Below are 19,057 nucleotides of genomic sequence, written 5' to 3'. Positions count from 1 at the left end.
TTTTTTTTTTTTAACTGAATATCTGTGTGAGGTTGGGTTTTCTTAATATATTTTAACCAAAACAGAGTATTGGTTAGTGGCAGTGAGAACCCAGCTATCTTCATTAAGCCAACCATTATTCTAAATATGTAAATAATTGTTGCCTTTCCCACTAAATTTTATGTTGTTTTAGAAACTTATTTTTAATAAAATATATTATTTATATTCATGAAATGGGTTTGTTATTTTTAAGTGAGTTAACATTTAAAATTTTTCTTTTTAAATTACCAATGCTGTGAATATCAATAGATGTAACCCACATAAACACAGAGGTGTTTGGTGTCCTCCGTATTTTTAAAAATGTAAAGGTCCTGAGACTAAAAGTTTTGAGAACTGTACCTCAAGGGTTTAAGGAATCACTTCTTCAGTACATTGAAATATGGTAGCTGGAAATACTTTTAGGACTAATTAAGGATAAAACTATCTCATTTAAAAGTTTTTTCATTTAGTTTTTACAATAGCATGGTAATTTCATCAGCTATTTTTCCTTTTTGTCACATTAAAAAAAAACCTTTTCTTTTTTTCTTCTTTATCAATTCTCACAGCAATGCTGGGGTAAAAACAACACTGCTAGAGGCTCATTCTGATATGGGGAGCACTGAAATTCTGGAAAAGGAGACCTCAGAAAGTCTCAGTAATGGTACCAGCAGCAACACAGAAGCAGCCAAAAGGTTGGCCAAACGCCTTTATCAACTAGACAGATTCAAAAGATCGGATGTCGCAAAGCACCTAGGCAAGAAGTACGTTGTGTACCAAGGTGGTGTCTGAGTGTGTCTTTGTGTGTGTGTCTTTTTAAATAGCTTGGATTTTAATAACAAAGTCTATCCTGTTTTCTTATAGCAATGAATTTAGCAAACTAGTGGCAGAAGAATATCTGAAGTTTTTTGATTTTACAGGGATGACACTGGATCAGTCTCTCAGGTATGATTAAATACCACTTCTGTTCTTTTTTGCTTCCAAATAATTCTGAGAAGAGAAAGTAATGCTGAAACTAAAATCCAAGTTTTAATTCTTTTAGCCCACAGTGACTTTGTGATCTTAGTTCAGATTATACAATAGTTTATTAGACATAATAGAAAGAAAATAATTTTTTTATGAAATCACACATGAAATCATATTTTCCATCTAGTAGATGACATAGTAAAAAATAGTAAGTCTTGAGAAGTGGAATCTCAAAAGTAGGTCTTGACAAGTGGAATCTGTGGAAATCTGGTTTTTGGATGATCAATTTAAAAAGGCACAGATTTACAGACTGTAGAATTACAGGCTTCCCTCCTGCCCAAACATTTATTTATAATAGCCAAATAGCCTTTAAGATGATGCTTGGAATTAATTCATGAATGGAATAAAAATGAACATCAACATATAATTGGCAGAAGGTATCTGTAAACTGTTTCAGATAGTAGCACTTTTTGCTGATCTGTTCAAATGAAGGTTTAAACACACTGATCCTCACTTTTCACACCATAGTGTACTGTAAATTTCTAAAAGCCATGAAGGTAAAACCCAGTCAGCATTTACCTCTTATTAATCTTATAACATGTCAGAGCCTGGAGGAATTTTGAGATCATCTGTATAACCCTCTAGATTTATAAATGAGGAAACTGTGTTTTGGGAGGTAGCGTGAGGATATTTAGGTTAGAATACACAATAATGACTTATTCAGTGGTACTTTGTGTGAATTGAGGGCATACATAGGTTTTTCCACTGAAAACAAGGGTAGAGAAAAGATTGATGTTTATGCATTATTCTCTGATACGGTTTATAAAAGACAGTTATGAAAAATTCCACTTTGATTGTTATAAGTTAACACGCTAAGAAAGCAACACTTTCATCATAGAAATAATAATGTTGTATGTTTCTTCTAATTGTGAGATTTCTTAGAACATTTTAAAGGATTTTTTTTTCCTTCCTAACTCATGTTTAGGGAAGCACATCCACTTTGTCAAGTGAGGGTCATTGGAATTCATCATTAATAGACGGTACTCTTAGTGACTCTGATTTAGATTGGTGTGTGGTTCTGGGCATATTTTTGTTTTTCAAAGAATTTTTATACATTAATTAGTTGGGTTTTAGCTCCCAATTTTCTTCTCATATAAAAAGTTAATATAATGTGATAATAGGCAAAATAAAATTAACAAAACTTGTACACAAGATAATATAATTGTAATTTTTTTCTTTTTTTTAAATTTTATTTTATTTATATTCACTTAATTAATGTATAATGATTATTAGTTTCAGAGGTAGAGTTTAGTGATTCATTTGTTTTATATAACAATGTGTCAGTGGCAAGTACAATCATATAAACAAAATGACAAACTGTTATAGTTTTAAAACATAGCCTCCATGGTTATGGGTTTGATATTTAAGTGTTCTTTGGTTTTTATCTGATTGATCTTTTAAATGGGTACTTGTCATTTCAGTCATACGGCGAAGTTACTACCTTCCCAGGGCTTTATTTTAATGTATTAGCTACCATGTTACTGTTACTATTCTGTCATCTTTCATATTAACATTTTATAGAATTAAATTTATATCGAATGGCTATCTCTAGCAAGTTTTTTTTAATAACTAGAATATCTTTGTATAATTAATTTTATATTATATATGAATTAACTTTATCAAACATAAAGAGTATGGTAATGTTTTCTAGTTTCACTTTTTTTCTCTTAATTCTTTCTTTAGGTATTTCTTTAAAGCATTTTCTCTTGTGGGAGAAACTCAAGAACGAGAGAGAGTTTTAATACACTTCTCCAATAGATACTTTTATTGTAACCCAAATACCATTGCTTCACAAGGTAATGTGATGGAAATGTTTGTATTTCAAGAAACAAGGGTTATTTTTCTCATAAAAGTTAAATTTTATTGGGGCGCCTGGGTGGCTCAGTGGGTTAAGCCGCTGCCTTCGGCTTGGGTCATGATCTCAGGGTCCTGGGATCGAGTCCCGCATCGGGCTCTCTGCTCAGCGGGGAGCCTGCTTCCTCCTCTCTCTCTGCGCCTGCCTCTCTGCCTACTTGTGATTTATCTCTGTCAAATAAATAAATCTTAAAAAAAAAAAGTTAAATTTTATTGTGGAAAATATGGAAAATTATACAGAAGAAAATGAAAATCATCTAGGGCTCTCTAATTATCTGGAGATAACTTTTAACAACTGTTTGATTTATTTCCTTCTCTATTTGTATAATATTTAATTTCAAATTTGAATCATTACAGAGTTGTGTTTTCTGTTCTTTCCCTTTCAGTTGTGAGCATTTTCTTGTGTCATATTTAATGGCGGCATGACATTTTTTTCTTTTTATTATTTTTACTTTGTTTTCCAGTTCTATAGTATGATAAGATGCTTTAAATCACTCTGAAATTTTACATGCAAAGCACATTGTAATAAATGAAATGCAGGTTTTATTTCTTCTTTCTATCCCTCTGATTAATCTAAAGTTCTTGAAGAGCATGTATACTTAGTTTTGGAAACGTTTACAAATCTCACTGGTGTTTGTAGTGTGTCTCCAGTGCTTTGGTTTGCTAATTCGTTGTAGCAATACTGATCACTGACTTTGACTTGTGATTTTAATGAACTATGAGTTTATGTTTATTGTACTATTTTTAAAAAGCAACTTCGAACTATTTCATTGTTGATGCACCCTATCAAGAGGTTTTTCTTCCATGTCAATTCCTGCAATAAAGTAAAATTTTCAAGGTTTGAAGGCAGGCGCATTCATTTGCGATTGGAGAATTTTTCATAAACACGAATTCTGGAATAGATCACTAGGATTAGAGGCACCAGAAATAACCATTTTCTCTAGCTTCAGTCTTGCCAGTTAACTGGGATAAGTGTAGATGTTGACTAAAGTGATTAATTCCCAGCCTCTGCCCTGCAGGCTATAGCTAAATTAACTAACAATCTCATCATTAGAGTCACATTCATCTCCATAAAATGGGAATTTAATTTTCTTCTGTCCTTTCTTTGATTATACTTAGACTATTTACTCACTGTTTCTATCACGAATCAGTATTGTGTAGCGAATGAAAGGGATAGAAGGGAATTGTTTTTATTAAAAGCCTCCTCTAAATCTAATAAAATATTGACATTCCTGAATGAAATAAGGAATTTGGATATGTGCACTTATCTGGCTGTTGATAAGGGTATTGGAGAGTTGGGTGCTGAGAGTTTTACAAATGCTTTCAAGGAATTTATTTTAAATGTACTTAAAATTTAATAATAATAATCTGGAACTGGAATAAATACACTTTTGGGCATTCAGTAGCATCTCCTTTGAGATATTAATAATAGAAATCACCTACTCTACTCAAAGGCATACTTCTGAGAAATAAGCTGTCTCTAATTCATGAATTCAGTAATTAGGAAGGCCTGCCTTTCGCACATTTGGCATACACAATAGGATTTTTCTGCATCTGCAGCTACCATTGTGTACTATCCTTGGGTTGAGAATTGCAGGAAAAGAATGAGGAGAAGTAATTCTAAGGTTTGGAAATGAGAAGCTTCTAATTTTTAGTGCTTTTTCTTTTCCTTTATCAAGGAATAAAGTGATGTTTCCACCTAAATGGGACATGGTCCATCTGGTTGGAGCAGCATCTTTCCCCTGAATATTTAATTTTTTAATCTTTACAAGATTATTGCAGTATTTTACTTTTGGCTGATCCATAGTATCCTGGACCAGTGGCCTTTAGTGAATTGTCAAGAAAGAGGATAACTGTTGCTGCCCATATATATTTTTAGCCAGAGAACTAATACCCGGACAGTACATAGACCCAAATCTTGGTTTCCTGTAACTTTTGCTTCTTCTTAATTTGCATTCCTCCCAGAAAGTTAAAAAAAAAAAGAAGGAACGGTAGCAAATAATTTATTTTCATTTCTGCATCTTTTATTACATAAGATTAGGAAAATATAAATAAAAAGATAAAAATTATCTCATTACCCAGAGACAGTAATGTTTTAATATAATGCTATATATTATTCTAGATGTATTTATATTTAAATGGGATCATACTGCATTTTGTGCTTTTCATAGAATATGTGCTTTTCACATAATAATGTGCTTTTCATATAATAGTTTATTGTGAAATATCTTTTTGTTTCAACACTCAGCATACTTCGACAACATTTTTAATGTCTTAAACATAACAGGATTGTGGTTTTGGAGGGTTTTATTTCCTTGTTCCCCATTATAAGTGATATTTCTTTGGATACCCTTGTATCTTGTCTAGATCCTATTTCCTTAGTGTAAAGTCTTATAAATGGATTTGCTGTGTCAAAAGATACTGTTCAAAGCTTAAGATATGTACTCTCAAACTACACTCCAGAGAGTTAAGAATAATATACTTTATCACCAGCAGAGCCCTACTGTCTGCACTGAGGCCCTTTTAATAATTTTTGTTTGTTTCCCCAAACAAACATGATTGTGCTTAGCCACATTATTGTGTTTTCAGAGGTTCTTAACGTATGCCACTTTGATGATTATAAGTAGTTCAACGGGAAATGGTGAATTAATGCTTTCTTTCCTGTCACTTCCCTTAGATGGAGTCCATTGTCTTACCTGTGCAATGATGCTTCTTAACACGGATCTCCACGGCCATGTAAGTGTAGGTGTGTGAAGCCGTTACTTAGAGAAATTAAAATATTTTGAGCTTATCTTTGCTTTTGTGTTCATACACACTTATTCTCTCCCCTTCCCTTCTCTCATTCTCTACGTGGCAGGTAGGTAAATGTAAACCCTTGGGAAAAAAAAAACTTACTTTACATGCTAACATGAATACGATATGTTCTGCATGTCTGCAGTTGACTTACCTGTAGTGAGTGTGTTCTGTATCTTTTCTCCAGTAGATGGCAGAGACAGAGCATTTGTTTTTGGGTTAGCTATTTGGGTTGATAATATGATGGAAAGAGGAAATAAGTTAGAGCTGAAGATGATGACCATGTTTTTACTAAATCTAGTAGCCAGTTTTAAGAACACAGCCTTTTCTTTGCTTCTCAGCTGACATGGTCTTTTTTACTAGTTGAAATATCAAAATATTCTAATTACCATCTCATCTGCTGTTGAAAAATCTAGAGAAAACTTAACCAGGGTGAGATGCTTTATAATTATATATAAAATTTTACCTTCCATAGGTGTGAAATTTTAGCATTTACTTAAACTGTTTATCTTAGAGAAAATGAAAATCTTTTAGTTTAATATAGGCCAGTATGTACTCACTTAGCACAAAAATTATTTCATAGTCCCAGGTCCATTTATTCTGAAGAGAAAACCAAGTTTCTTATAATTAAAGAATCTAGGTCATCCCTTGATTTGCTATATGATTTATCTTAAAATTTTAAAAAATCACACTGAAAGAATAAAGCTGAGGTATCTGTACAAATTCATTTTCATATTCCAAAAGGACACATCATTTCCTTAAGAAAGGCAAAATGGTGCAGTTTGGGACGATTAAAGTGGACTGAAGGGGAAAAGAAATGTTCTGTCAGAAAAATGAAGAGGAGATACAGTGATAGCTAACACTGTCTTCACACACCTCCCAACTCAACTAGGAAACTAGGAAGTTCCTTTTTCAATTTCCATGAGTTGTATTTAGAATAGCGAAGTGACTTGTAGACATATGTAACGTGTCCAGTGATGATACAGAATAAAATTAGTAGATATGCTCAGGGACATTTTGGGGCCATAGCACCATAATACATCCTGGGGATATAAAGGTGCTAGGATTCCCGCAACGTGAGCCTTGATATGAGGATCAGAATCTAAACTCACTGGTTTGTTATGGGGATGACAACTCATTGTACCGTCCTGACCCCTGTTTTTCTGTTACCAGCAAAGCAAGTTTTCCTTGCTTTTTTCTCTGCCTGTCTTATGATGATGACAGTTACAATTTTGTCCTCCTCTTTTCCTCCCACTTAAGAGAGAATTTTTGAATACTTGTCCACATAATAACTTTGATCCGAGTTAGTGAGCCCAATATAAGGTAGCTTTGTCACGTGAGATATTTTAAGGTCTCATTCACATATGATGGGTGTGCATTTAGTGTCTGTTGACTGAGAAAATTTATGATGACAAAAAAAATCCAGTAACACGTTCAATTCTTATTTAAAATTTAAGGATCTCATAGAACTTCTGTAGAAGTTGCTAGATGGGGGATTAATTTCTATTAAAAGCTGAATTACTTTTTAGAAAACTAATAATGCCTTAATACTTTCAAATAAGTGTTTATCTTATTAATCACAATAATTTTAAATATGGCAGTAAATAAAGGTGTGAGGTTTTTTACATATTCAGATAACTCAGCTTGTTTGATATCCAGACTAACCATGAGCACCCCAGTGTTTATAGTCCATAAGTTCAGAACCACAGATCTCGGATTTGCACTTGCTCTGTTTTCAGACCACTTTTATATAATTGAAAAGAGACTAAATGAAGAGTAACGTTTCTTTTTGCAACTAGAATGTAAGAGTTTATAGGTAAGAGGCAGTATACGAATAAACAGTTTAATATTATCCTGAGTTGTGCCAATTGTACATAATTAACAACTGGCTATAGTGACAGAACTACATGTAAGAGGGAGAATAAGTACAATATTACCAACATATTTTTATTAATTATTAATTTTATTATTAATTTTTATTAATAATTTATTAATAATTTTTTGATTATTCTTAGCTTTGTTCTTGAAAATGTGTGCTATATACTTAGGATTGTCTGTGGTTAGGTTTTGTATATTAGAGGTTTTTTAAATCCTTATTTACAATGCATGCTGTTGAAAGTCTGTTGAATATATAGTTGTTTCATAAGAACTAACCATATGAAAATGTGTTTTCTTATCTTCCAACTCTGGATTCATTTTAAAAATAAATTTTCCTTCTAGGTGGTAAGTTTTTATCCATAATAAAATGTAGTTTTATGGATGTAGTTTCTGTTGCATCATGATTGCCTGATGTATTGTTACAGTTTCTCTTTGACTTACTAGCATGACCCCTTTGAAGGTGAATCATTCAAAATATAAAGTGAATTATTTCTAATATCTGCCCCTTTTCACCTCCTCCCTAGGCTGTACTGCCTAGGCCATCACCTCTCATTACTTAGTCCAATGCTAGAATAGTCTTCTTGGGAAGTGAACTAGTAAGCCATTTTCCTTTTCTTCTTTACCATTGTGCCCTGATAGCAATACACCAGCATGATCTTTCTAAGAAGTACTGCAGTAAGCTTGTCCTCATGCTCTCAGTGGGGGAGGCATAACTTGGGAATTAGCTTCTTTTGGCTTTTCTTTGTGATGAATCCTCCTTGTGGATTTTATTTACTCTGAGGAATGATACATTGGAAATGCACTGGTATGGGCCTTTGTTCATTCTGCTAACTTTTCTTACTAATAAAATCATTGAATGTATACTAATGTAATAAATCTAATATAGTGTTATATGTTGGAATGCCTTTCTGTTTTTCTTTTTATAATTTATTCTAACATTCAACAAACACTTACAGTATGTCTACTCTATCCAAATTCTGTGCCATCTGGGTAAGGATTGGAAATGAATGAGACATTCGTGGAAGTCAAAAATCATTTCTGATAGTGTTGGCTAGGCTGACTTCCATTAGTCCTTTTAACTTAGAATATAGCAGGTAACTGAGGTGCTGTAGTGGAAAAGTACTGGGGAGATATTTTAATTATACCTTGGATAATTGAATTTCACATGGAAAAAAAACAATCCGAAGTATATGCAATATTTTTGGGAGAAGTTCATTCAAATGTCATAATTTCAGTGGAGCTAAAAATGCTGATTCCCTTTTGTACCTATTTTTAAAAAAATACAAATGATGCATTATTATTTTAGCAACAGTATTGACTTGCTTTTATTTGCGTGTAGTTTATTCTCTTAGAAAAAATTTTTATAATTGTGGTCACATAGCTAATGTGCTGAGTAATCTCTTATTTTTAAAATGACTCTTCATCGATGAAATATGTATGTAAATTAAACTTTTGCATATACAGATAACTTTCTATTAAAACAAACTCTAGAGTTTATTTTTCTCTTACAATATGGGAACTAAGTTGTATTGATGTTATTTGAGCTATCAACAAGGAAAAAATTGAAAATATGAAAATCTTTTTCGTTAAAGCCTTGTGTTTTATTGGAAAAAGTATGAATAAAGGATTTTATAAAGTTAGAATAAATTCTATACTATTTCTTTTCTGGACTGATCTTCACTTGTGCTTTGTTGACTGTAACTCGCTCTCAGGTCCTTGGATCATAACAGAGATTCAGCTATCTACCAGGATTATCACTGGAACTGAAGACAGGTGTCAGGGGCAGGACAATAGGCAGAAACTTCGCACCAGTGTTGGACCCTGAAGTGGGAAGAAGTTTTAGATGTAGACTGAGTTGTAATGAAGACTGGGATGGATAAATATAGAATCAGTTGGTCATTTTCACAGCTAAAATTCAAAGGAGATCTGTTAAGACAATGGCTGCCCAGGGTCAGGCCTTGGTTAGAGGCAGTAGCAAGGACATTTATTTGTAATCAAGGTATTGTGGCAGAATCTATCCTTTGACACTGTGGCTTGGGATTTTTAATAAGAATTTTACCGAAGGCATCTCTGTGTTTTTCAGTAATGGCAGGAGCTAGCCCACTCTGCAACAGGTGTAAAGGAATTGGGGGTGTGGTTCTTCTGGAGTGGTGGCTCAGTCTAGTCATCCTGTAGATAACTTTGGGATACTCTGGGTATGTTGAATACATCCTCAGTGGTCTGAATTTAATTATGAGGCAGGACCTTACTGTTTTTTTGTTTTTGTTTTTCTTTTTGTTTTTGTTGGTGTTAGATTATAGGTTGAATAAGGATAAAACGACAGTTAGTATACCATACTGGTAGAAGGGCAGAAAGGAGTCAAGTATAGGTTATGTAATAGAATAATGTTAGCAGTTCATTATTTTTCAGTGTGTAAACTGCATTGGTAATTTTTTTTTTAATTCCTAGATTGGCTCTGTAGGATCGTAGAATTTTAAATTGGCGGGCAAAATATTTTATTTATTATCAGAAGTAGAAAATGACTATTATAAGAATTGTTTAATGCTTTTACTTTTCATAGTGTGCTGTTTTACCTTTCTACCCTCAAAAGCACCATAGGCCTTTAACATCCTTAGGAAATTTCTGTTTCTGTGATAATCATTATTGTAATTGGCCAGCTGCCTGAAGTGCTTTTTGCCTGCTGCTCTCCCTCCTGTCTAGCTGTCTTCTCTCTGGGCTCCTCTTCCTGTCTCTGTCGCCCCACATCCTAGATGCCCTCTGCCAGGAAAGCCGTCTTTGGCATTCATTTATTTTCCTATCTGAGTTTTACCCTACTGTAGATTCTAGCCTTGTTCTTAATTTCCTTTTAGTCAACAAGCCTTCTTCCCCTTGGAGGCCTCTTTTCCATGTCCTTGGTTCCAAGTCTTTCCCTTCATCTCTTTGGGAGCTTCCCAGCTACAGTGACTTCCAGGCTCTCATCCCTGGGGCTTCTCAGTGATAATGATAGTTCACGGAAGGATCAGGTCTGGATCAGCATTGCCAAGGATTTCTGGTGGGGCATTGGATTCAGTTTTTCTGTTACTGTTTCTCTTACCATAAGGAGCATTTTGGGGATTGCTTGAGAACCTTTACCATCAGCTGTGGAAGTGTTTTTATCGAAAAATGTCTTATAGATTGTTCTATTTTTTTTAAAGATTTTCTTTATTAGAGAGAGAGCAAGAGAGAGCACAAGTTGGCAGGGAGGGTCCTAGGGAGAGGGAGAAGCAGTCTCCTTCTGAGCAGAGAGCCTGACTCAGCTCAATCCCAGGACCCCAAGTTCATGACCTGAGCTGAAAGCAGATGCTTAGCTGACTGAGCTATTCAGGTGCCCCTCAGATTTTTCAATTTTAAAATGACCTTTAAGATACTGTCACATTGACAATGATGTGTGGATTATTTTTTTTTTTAAGATTTTATTTATTTATTTGACAGAGAGAGATCACAGTAGGAGAGAGGAAGGGAAGAGATCACAGAGAGAGAGAGGAAGGGAAGCAGGCCCCCTGCTGAGCAGAGAGCCCAATGTGGGACTTGATCCCAGGACCCTGAGATCATGACCTGAGCCGAAGGCAGCGGCTCAACCCACTGAGCCACCCAGGTGCCCCTGATGTGTGGATTTTAATAGGAATGCTTTTCTCTGCTTCTGTGACTTCTCAAAATGAAAGCCTCCTTTCCCCCATTTCTTTTTTTTTTTTAAATTTATTTTTTATTTATTTTCAGCATAACAGTATTCATTATTTTTGCACCACACCCAGTGCTCCATGCAATCCGTGCCTTCTATAATACCCACCACTTGGTACCCCAACCTCCCACCCCCCCGCCACTTCAAACCCCTCAGATTGTTTTTCAGAGTCCATAGTCATGGTTCACCTCCCCTGTTTCTTCCTCCTCTAGCCATCTCCCCCACTTCTCTTCCTTTCTTCACTTTTTTTTTTTTTTTTTTTTTTTTTTGCTAGTTCTCCTTTTTTAAGAATAGTTTCATACATGGAAAATACAATATGGAGACATCAGTTGGGTCAGTGGGGCTCATTTAGGGACTTCGGGTTATCGAATTTGTACGTTATTCAGTAGCTGCTTTCCTTTTCCTTCTTACCATTAAGAGTTTTTCACATTCGCACAGGTCTTTAGTAGAAAATGATAAAGCAGATCAAACTCTGTCTCAAGTCTGTTTTTGCTCTTTCTTCCTGCACATGGTTTGAGGAGGGAAGGAGTGAGGGTGAGGAAGGTGACTGAAACAAACCTCTTACCTCTAATCCCATTACTTAAGTTAACATCTGTCATTCTATGACAAGTTAAAAGTAGATTTAGTCTTTGTAATTTGATAATGAGGTCAGTGTCTTCTATCTTCTCAAATTTCAAGGAAATACTTTCTGTGAAGTTGTTACAGAATCCGCTACTACAGTACTTCTTAAACTTTTTAGTATCATATTCCCTTTATACTCTTAAATTTTTTTGAGGACCCCAAAGAGCTTTTATGAATATCCATTAATATTTTACCATGTTAGAAACTAACATGGATAAGATTTAAAAAATATTTAGTATTTTAAAATAGCAATAATAAACCCATTAAATGAATAACATACTTTTTTCTTTTAAAATGAGTGAATTTTATTTTTTAGTTTATTTTTAGGTATATAACATAATGATTCATTACTTACATATAATTACAAAATGATCACAGTAAGTCTAGTTAACATCTTTCACCATCCATAGTTACAGTTTTCTTTCCTTGTGATAAGAACTTTCAAGCTGCTCTTCAGTTTCAGACATTGAGTACTGTAGTCACCATGATGTACATTATATCCCCATGCAGTACTTCCTTTACAAAAGGAATATTGTACCTTTTTTTAAATTAATTGAAGAACAGTTGACACACAATGTTACGTTAGTTTCAAGTATACAACCTCGTGATTTGACAAGTCTGTTTGTTATGCTATGCTTACCACAACTGTAGCTACCATCTGTCACCATACAACACTATTACAATACTATTGACTGTTTTTCCTGTGCTGTACTTTTTCTCCTGTGACTTACTCATTCCATAACTGGAAGCCTGTGTCTCCTACTCCCCTTCACATGTTTTGTCCAACCCCCAATCCCCGCTCCACTCTGGCAGCAGTTGTTCCTCTATATTTATGGGTCTGCTTCTGCTTTTCCTTTTTTTTTTTTTTTAAACTTTACACACATTATGTATTTTTTAAGTTTTTAATTTAAATTCCAGTTAGTTAACATACAGTATAATACCAGTTTTAGGTGTACAATTCAGTGATTCAACACTTACAAAGAACACGTGATGCTTATCACAAGTGCACTCCTTAATCCGCATCACTTATTTGTTCATTTGTTTGTTTTTCAGATTCCACATACAAGTGAAATCCTATAGGAATACCATTCATTTTTTATGAATAATAATTAGACTTAGCAAAACAAAAAAAAGTCAGTGGAAAGTATAGCATTGAAAATTTTTTGCAAGACTCTTTCCTATTTGGCTTAATAGAAGACAGCTGAATTCTCTGCTTCTGTATTTAATTAGTTGCTATATGTCACAAGTAATGTAGGTTCTAGAAAACTCCACTCTAACTTATGAGTGAGAGTGAAAAAATGTTCTGAGTATTATTATAATACTAAGTGTGACCTCATGGACTCCCTGGACAGGATCCCTGAGTCATACTTTGAGAACCACTGTCTTAGAATGTTATTATCAGTTGCCATATTTTTTTCTTTAAACCATGTCTACTTCCTTTTTTAATGGCAGTGTATTATATAAGTGGCAGGGAAGTCCAAGTAATATTTCAGGTATACCTAAAAGTTGAACTTCTAATACTTACATTAACCTATGATTGGGGTTTATGAAAGAATACTTTGAATATCACAGCCACAGCTTCTTGGTTGGTTTGGAAATTTATGAAGGATCTTGCTTTGCCTGCTAATCATACATATAAAAAAATAGACACCTGAGGGCAGCATAATACAATTAAACTTACTTGAGAGAGAAGAATACAAAACAAAAGCAAAATAGCTTATAGCAGATCTATAGAACTGAAGTAATTACCAAATCTGTAGTATGCTTTTTCTCCCCCCAATTATTGTAACATGTTGGAGGAGGTGGAATTATCATGTGGGAGGGTATGCCTGCTGTGGTTTTAAAATCCCAAGACTTATGAGGCCAGATTTTACCAATGGATCATGAAAGCTTTTAGTTTCTCTGAAATTTTTTTTTTCCCCACAATGCCAGATTCTACATTATTAAAAAAAAAATTTTAGGATTATTTTGCCTAATTCTGCAACCTGTAAGTCAGAGTATATGCTGTGATCTGTTTTCCTGGTGAATACTTGAGATAGCTGTCCTTGCTAGCTGCTCTCTTAGATCTGAGTTTAGGTTAGGTCTTGTCTGGAGCTTTGAAGAAGGTTTCATTCCTCCAGTTGTCAGGGAAAGCATACTCAAAGCAAAGACTTGGTCACTCTTGTGCTGAATTTCAGACAGTAGCTTGTATGGTTTCTAGGTGACTCTAAAGAAGGAATCTCTTCATCTTAACTTTTTCCTTTTATTCTCATTGTTACCATTAAAGCTGGGAGCTGATTATCAACTGAGTGGGGAAAAAGGCCATAACTTTAACAGTAAGGCACAGAATACATCTGAATACATACTCTAATACATAATTCTAATCTATTTACATGCTCACTCATGATGTTGTCTTGAATACAAATGCCATTTCCTTCCAGTTTTCTTTTAGTTCAGGGGTCAACTAGGCACCTGGCTGGCTCATTGGTGGAGCATGTGACTTTTGATCTTAGGATTGTGATTTCCAGGCCCACACTGGGTATAGGGAGGACTTAAAAATAAAATCTTAAAGGAAAAAAAAAAAAGATCAGGGGTCAGCAAAGTATGACCCACAGGTAAAATCCAGCCGAAGGTCTGATTTTGTAAGTGAAGGTTTATGGAACACAGCCACACCCATTTCTTTTACATCTTCACACTAAAATGATAAGGTGATGAGTAGTTATAACAGAGACCTCATGACCTGTAAAGCCTAAAATATTTCCTATCTAGTTCTTTTCACAAATTTATAGAACTTTTCTACACCCCCTGCCCTTAGTACATGAATCCTCCTTCTCTCTCTCCCAGACATAGTAGAGTAAGGTTAAAGATGATCCTTTTACTTAACATTCTGAATGACAACATGTTAAAAAACGTATCTATGTTCAGTTTTTGAGAAATGATAAATTCATCAAATCATTTCTAAAAGTCATTTAATGTATTTTTTTTAAAAAAATGGAGACAAGAACTCTTTCTTGTATTCTAAGATAATAGTTTAATATATTTGAAAATGGCAGTATAATCCTTTTGGAGAAAAGCCTTAAATCTTTGGGGGGATATGAACCACCAGTCTTGGGTTTTTCATCTTTTTGCTTAATATTCTTTCTCATTAAGGATTGTGCCTTAATTGGCCAACTATTCAAAATTTGGTCCTGTTATTTTGGGGTTTCAAACGGAATTCTTACTTTTTGTGGATTTTCCATTCTGTATGTTAAATTTTAGATTTGATTAAAGATGCCTCTTGATTTTAGTTAATGATCCAGAGATTCATATTCATCAAACAGCTCAGATTTGACTGGAAATGTTGCATTGATTTCAGGAAACAATTTCTTCGACTCTCAATTCATCAAGAGGCTTTTTCACATCTCCATGCTTTTATTCATTTAATGGAAAGGAATCCAGAATATAAAAAGGTACTACAAAATTACTGCCTTGGCATGTAACTGGCCAGCATTTGTTTCAGAGCAAGCCTACTTTTTTCCAGAGTTATGAATCAATTTGGGAAGAAAATAGAATCATGGCAGTGTGTGAGTTTCTCTGTGATAGCTATGAATGGTTGAGATACAAAATCAGTGATTACAGTTAGCTTTGTTCAGTGGACAGTATTTGAATAATAATATTTCAAAATAATGGATACAGTTTGGTATAAGAAGAAGGAAAAATCCAGGTATTATATGAAGGAGTATTTCTCAATTACAAAGACTTCATTTCATTTTACTTTTACTCCATGATAAAAATGGTACAAAAACTCAGGAAGGTTTAGCCATATATGTAAGTAAGGCACAAATGGACTAACGAGACCCTTCGCCTTTCCTCCTGGGCCTTACCTAGAACTGCCAGTGAGTCAGAGAAGGACAATAAATGGCAGATATAACCACCTCAACTAATCAAATATTAGTAAGTTGTTGAGCATCTTTGATTAGTAGAGAGCCATTTATCTTGGTTATTTTCCTGCATTAGTCAGGCAGATTGAGGCACCAGTTCTTGGGTGTTTGTACTAATTCTTCTTTACTCTGGAGGACCCAAAGTGTATGAATTGTTATTGTTAGCTTGAATTTACATATCCATTTTCTCCCTAATTGCTATTTTCCTAATTGTTATTTCAAAATTCATGTAAGTCAAAATGGTATCTTTACACTAATGTAGGCTGTGAAAGTATACAAAAAGCAATGCTAAATAAGCAAGTAAATAAAATAAGTCTGAATTTAGAATGAAGTATGACTTTATAAACCAAAATAATGCCAGGAACTCTATCATTGTTTTTCAGTGTTACAAAACATAACTATTAATTAAATGATGAAAGTTTTATTTATACCATATAATAAAAATTCATAATGTCCTCAAGTTTTGTGACTTAGTGATCTTTAAACATATTGCTCATTAGTCTTTCAAAAGAATTTTGAACAAAAAATAGTACCCTTCTTCCAGTTTAAAGGTGTCCTCTAAATTTTTTCATTACAAGTTTAAGTAACTAAAACTTACAAAATTAATTTTTGATATGGACATTATTGACATTAAAACTATTCTTTCATTAGTGTCTAAAGGTTAGATGGAGCGAATAGTACTTCCAAGTGACAGTAAGTACTCTGAAAATCTGTTCCTCCAAAGAACAATGAGAACACTTGCAAAAAATGGTCAGAATGTTTTTAGAACTCTGGAGATTAATGAAAGGCTTGCAACAATCTGTAGAGTATTTATTGAAGAAAACAAAACAGAACAAAAAGCTGAATATCCATAAGAACAGTAAGATTTTGTGGTGTTTTCACTCGCTTTTTTATCATTCCCCTCTCCTCAGTTCCACAGTAATCTTAAAAACCATTAGTCTCTCACAGTCATATTAGCTGTGAAAACCAGAATCATTGACAGGAATAGGCAGTTAGGAGCTCCCTCAAAAGCTCCATTCCCAGGGAATTGTCATTATTTGACTTGTCTGGCAGCTGCCTGGAAAAGCCTCACTTGCAGAGCTCGTTTCTTTTTTTTTTTTGATCTGACTGTGCGCTCATTCAGTAAAAACAATCTTTTCCCTAAGCATTTGACCATTGTTCAACATTACTGTTGCATCTGGTTCCAATAGCAGTTGGGCAAACATAAGGTTGACCAAAAAACTTAAAAGGAAAAGCTGGGAAATACAGCATACTGGTGAACTTTGACATATTCTTGGGAATCTATGTCCACCTGCCTTGGAAAAACCTGAGAAGGCTTGAAGCTCTTACCTCTGACGACCCTTGAGATTCTGCATAAGCAAAAAGTGAAGACTATGACAGACTTAAAAATATCTTTAAAAAAAAAAATCCTAAAAGAAAAAAAACCTGTCTCCTGGAGCACTGAAATTATACCTTAACATGCATGCAGAACCCAATGACAAAGGCTGGGATGCTTACTCATTCAAGGCATTTCAGGAAATCTCTATCCAATAATAAAATCAGCTAACTGAGACTTCAGGGATCACATACAACAAAGAATTAGTTCAGGAAAAGTCACTAAACAAACAATACAGTAACAACAAACAGTTGGGGAAGGGGAGGAATCTGATTTACAGATTTGCCATATTATTTAAAATCTTTAGTTTGCAACAAGTAGTTCTTGCAAAGAAAGAAGAATGTATGGGTCATACGCACTAAAGGAAAGTAGTCAATAGAAACTGCCTCGAGGAGAGCCAGACATCGGACTTAAAATATTAGAAAAATGGACTAAAAACATTCAGCTATGTGTTGTCTAGAAGAGGCACATTTTAGATTCAGAGGCAAATATGTTTAAAGTTAAAGAATGAAAAAAGTACCATTTAAGCAGTAATTGGAAGAGAGCTGGAGTTTCTGTGTTAATATCAACAAAATGTACTTTATGACCAGAATTAGTAGAAACAAAGACATTTTATAATGATGAAAGGGTCAATATACCAAGTGGATACAACAATTCTAAGTTTAGGAACGTAATAATAGCCCTGTAGGGACTCCTGGGTGGCTCACTTGGTTAAGTATCTGCCTTTGGCTCAGGTCATGATCCCAGGGTCCTGGGATTGATCCCTGCATCAGGCTTCCTGCTCAGTGGGGAGCCCGCTTCTCCTTCTGCCTGCCTCTCCCCCCGCTTGTACTCTCTTTTTCTCTGTCAAATAAATAAATAAAATCTTCAAAACTAATAATATAGCCCTGTAATAAATGGATAAACAGGGGTACCTGGGTGGCTCTGTGGGTTAAGCCTCTGCCTTCAGCTTGAGTCATGATCTCAGGGTCCTGGGATCCAGTCCCCCTCCCTTCCTTTGCTGCTCCCCCTGTTGTGCTCTCTTTCTTCTCACTCTCTGTCAACTAAATTCTTAAAAAAATAAATAAATGGATAAACAACTGGCAAGTAGAAGGTAGATAATACACTGAAAATCAGAGCACCAAAATATAGAAGTAAATACAGAACTAAAAGGAGCAATAAACAGCAGTACAGTAATAGTTGGGGGCTTTAATATCCACTGTTACCAGTGGATAGATCACTTAGAGAATCATTAAGGGAACAGTGGATTTGAACAATAGTATAGGCCTGATGGATCTAGGAGACGTATACATTCTGACATATACATTCCATCTAGCAGTAGTAGAATACATGTTATTTGAAAGCACACATAAATCATATGAGGATAAATCATTTTAGGCTACAAAATAAGTCTCAAGAAACAGAATATGAGAAAAATTAGGTCAAGTACCTTTTCTGACCAAAAAGGTTAGAAAATGAAAATAGAAATCAATAACAGGAGGAAAGCTGGAAAACTCACAAATATGTAGAAATAACCACTGGATCAAAGAAGAAATCAAAAAGGAAATGAAAAATTGTCTTGAGACAATTAAAAATGGAAACGCAATATACTAAAACTTATAGGATGCAGCATAAATGGTTTTAAAAGGAAACTATAGGTGGAAGCACATATGTCAAGAAAAAAGAAACATATCTTAACCTAACCGTATACCTCAAGGAACTAAAAAAAGAACAAACTAAGCGCAATGTTAGCAAAAGAAAGGAAATCATAAAAATAAGAGCAGAAATAAATGGAATAGAAGATAGAAAAGCAATAGAAAACATTAACAAACTGAGTGGGTTCTTTGAAATGATAGCAAAGTTGAAAAACTATCAGGTAGACTACACAAGAGTAAAAGAGAGGATTCCTAAATGAATAAA

The 19,057-nt window shown here is 34.3% G+C and overlaps 1 protein-coding gene across 11 annotated transcripts in view; it reads left to right on the top strand.

Annotated features, from left to right (window-relative positions):
• Positions 1 to 19,057, top strand: part of PSD3 (pleckstrin and Sec7 domain containing 3) — a 727,165-nt gene that overhangs the window by 380,450 nt on the left and 327,658 nt on the right. For all 11 annotated transcript variants that reach the window (XM_032329159.1, XM_032329164.1, XM_032329161.1 and 8 more), the window contains 4 exons: positions 585 to 779; positions 880 to 960; positions 2,725 to 2,837; positions 5,573 to 5,631. In XM_032329159.1, coding sequence (XP_032185050.1) covers positions 585 to 779; positions 880 to 960; positions 2,725 to 2,837; positions 5,573 to 5,631 — 448 coding nt within the window. The remainder of the gene's footprint in view (positions 1 to 584; positions 780 to 879; positions 961 to 2,724; positions 2,838 to 5,572; positions 5,632 to 19,057) is intronic.

This window comes from Mustela erminea, chromosome 21 (genome assembly GCF_009829155.1).
Source record: "Mustela erminea isolate mMusErm1 chromosome 21, mMusErm1.Pri, whole genome shotgun sequence".
NCBI lineage: Eukaryota > Metazoa > Chordata > Mammalia > Carnivora > Mustelidae > Mustela > Mustela erminea.
This window is presented reverse-complemented; position numbering and strand designations above follow the sequence as displayed.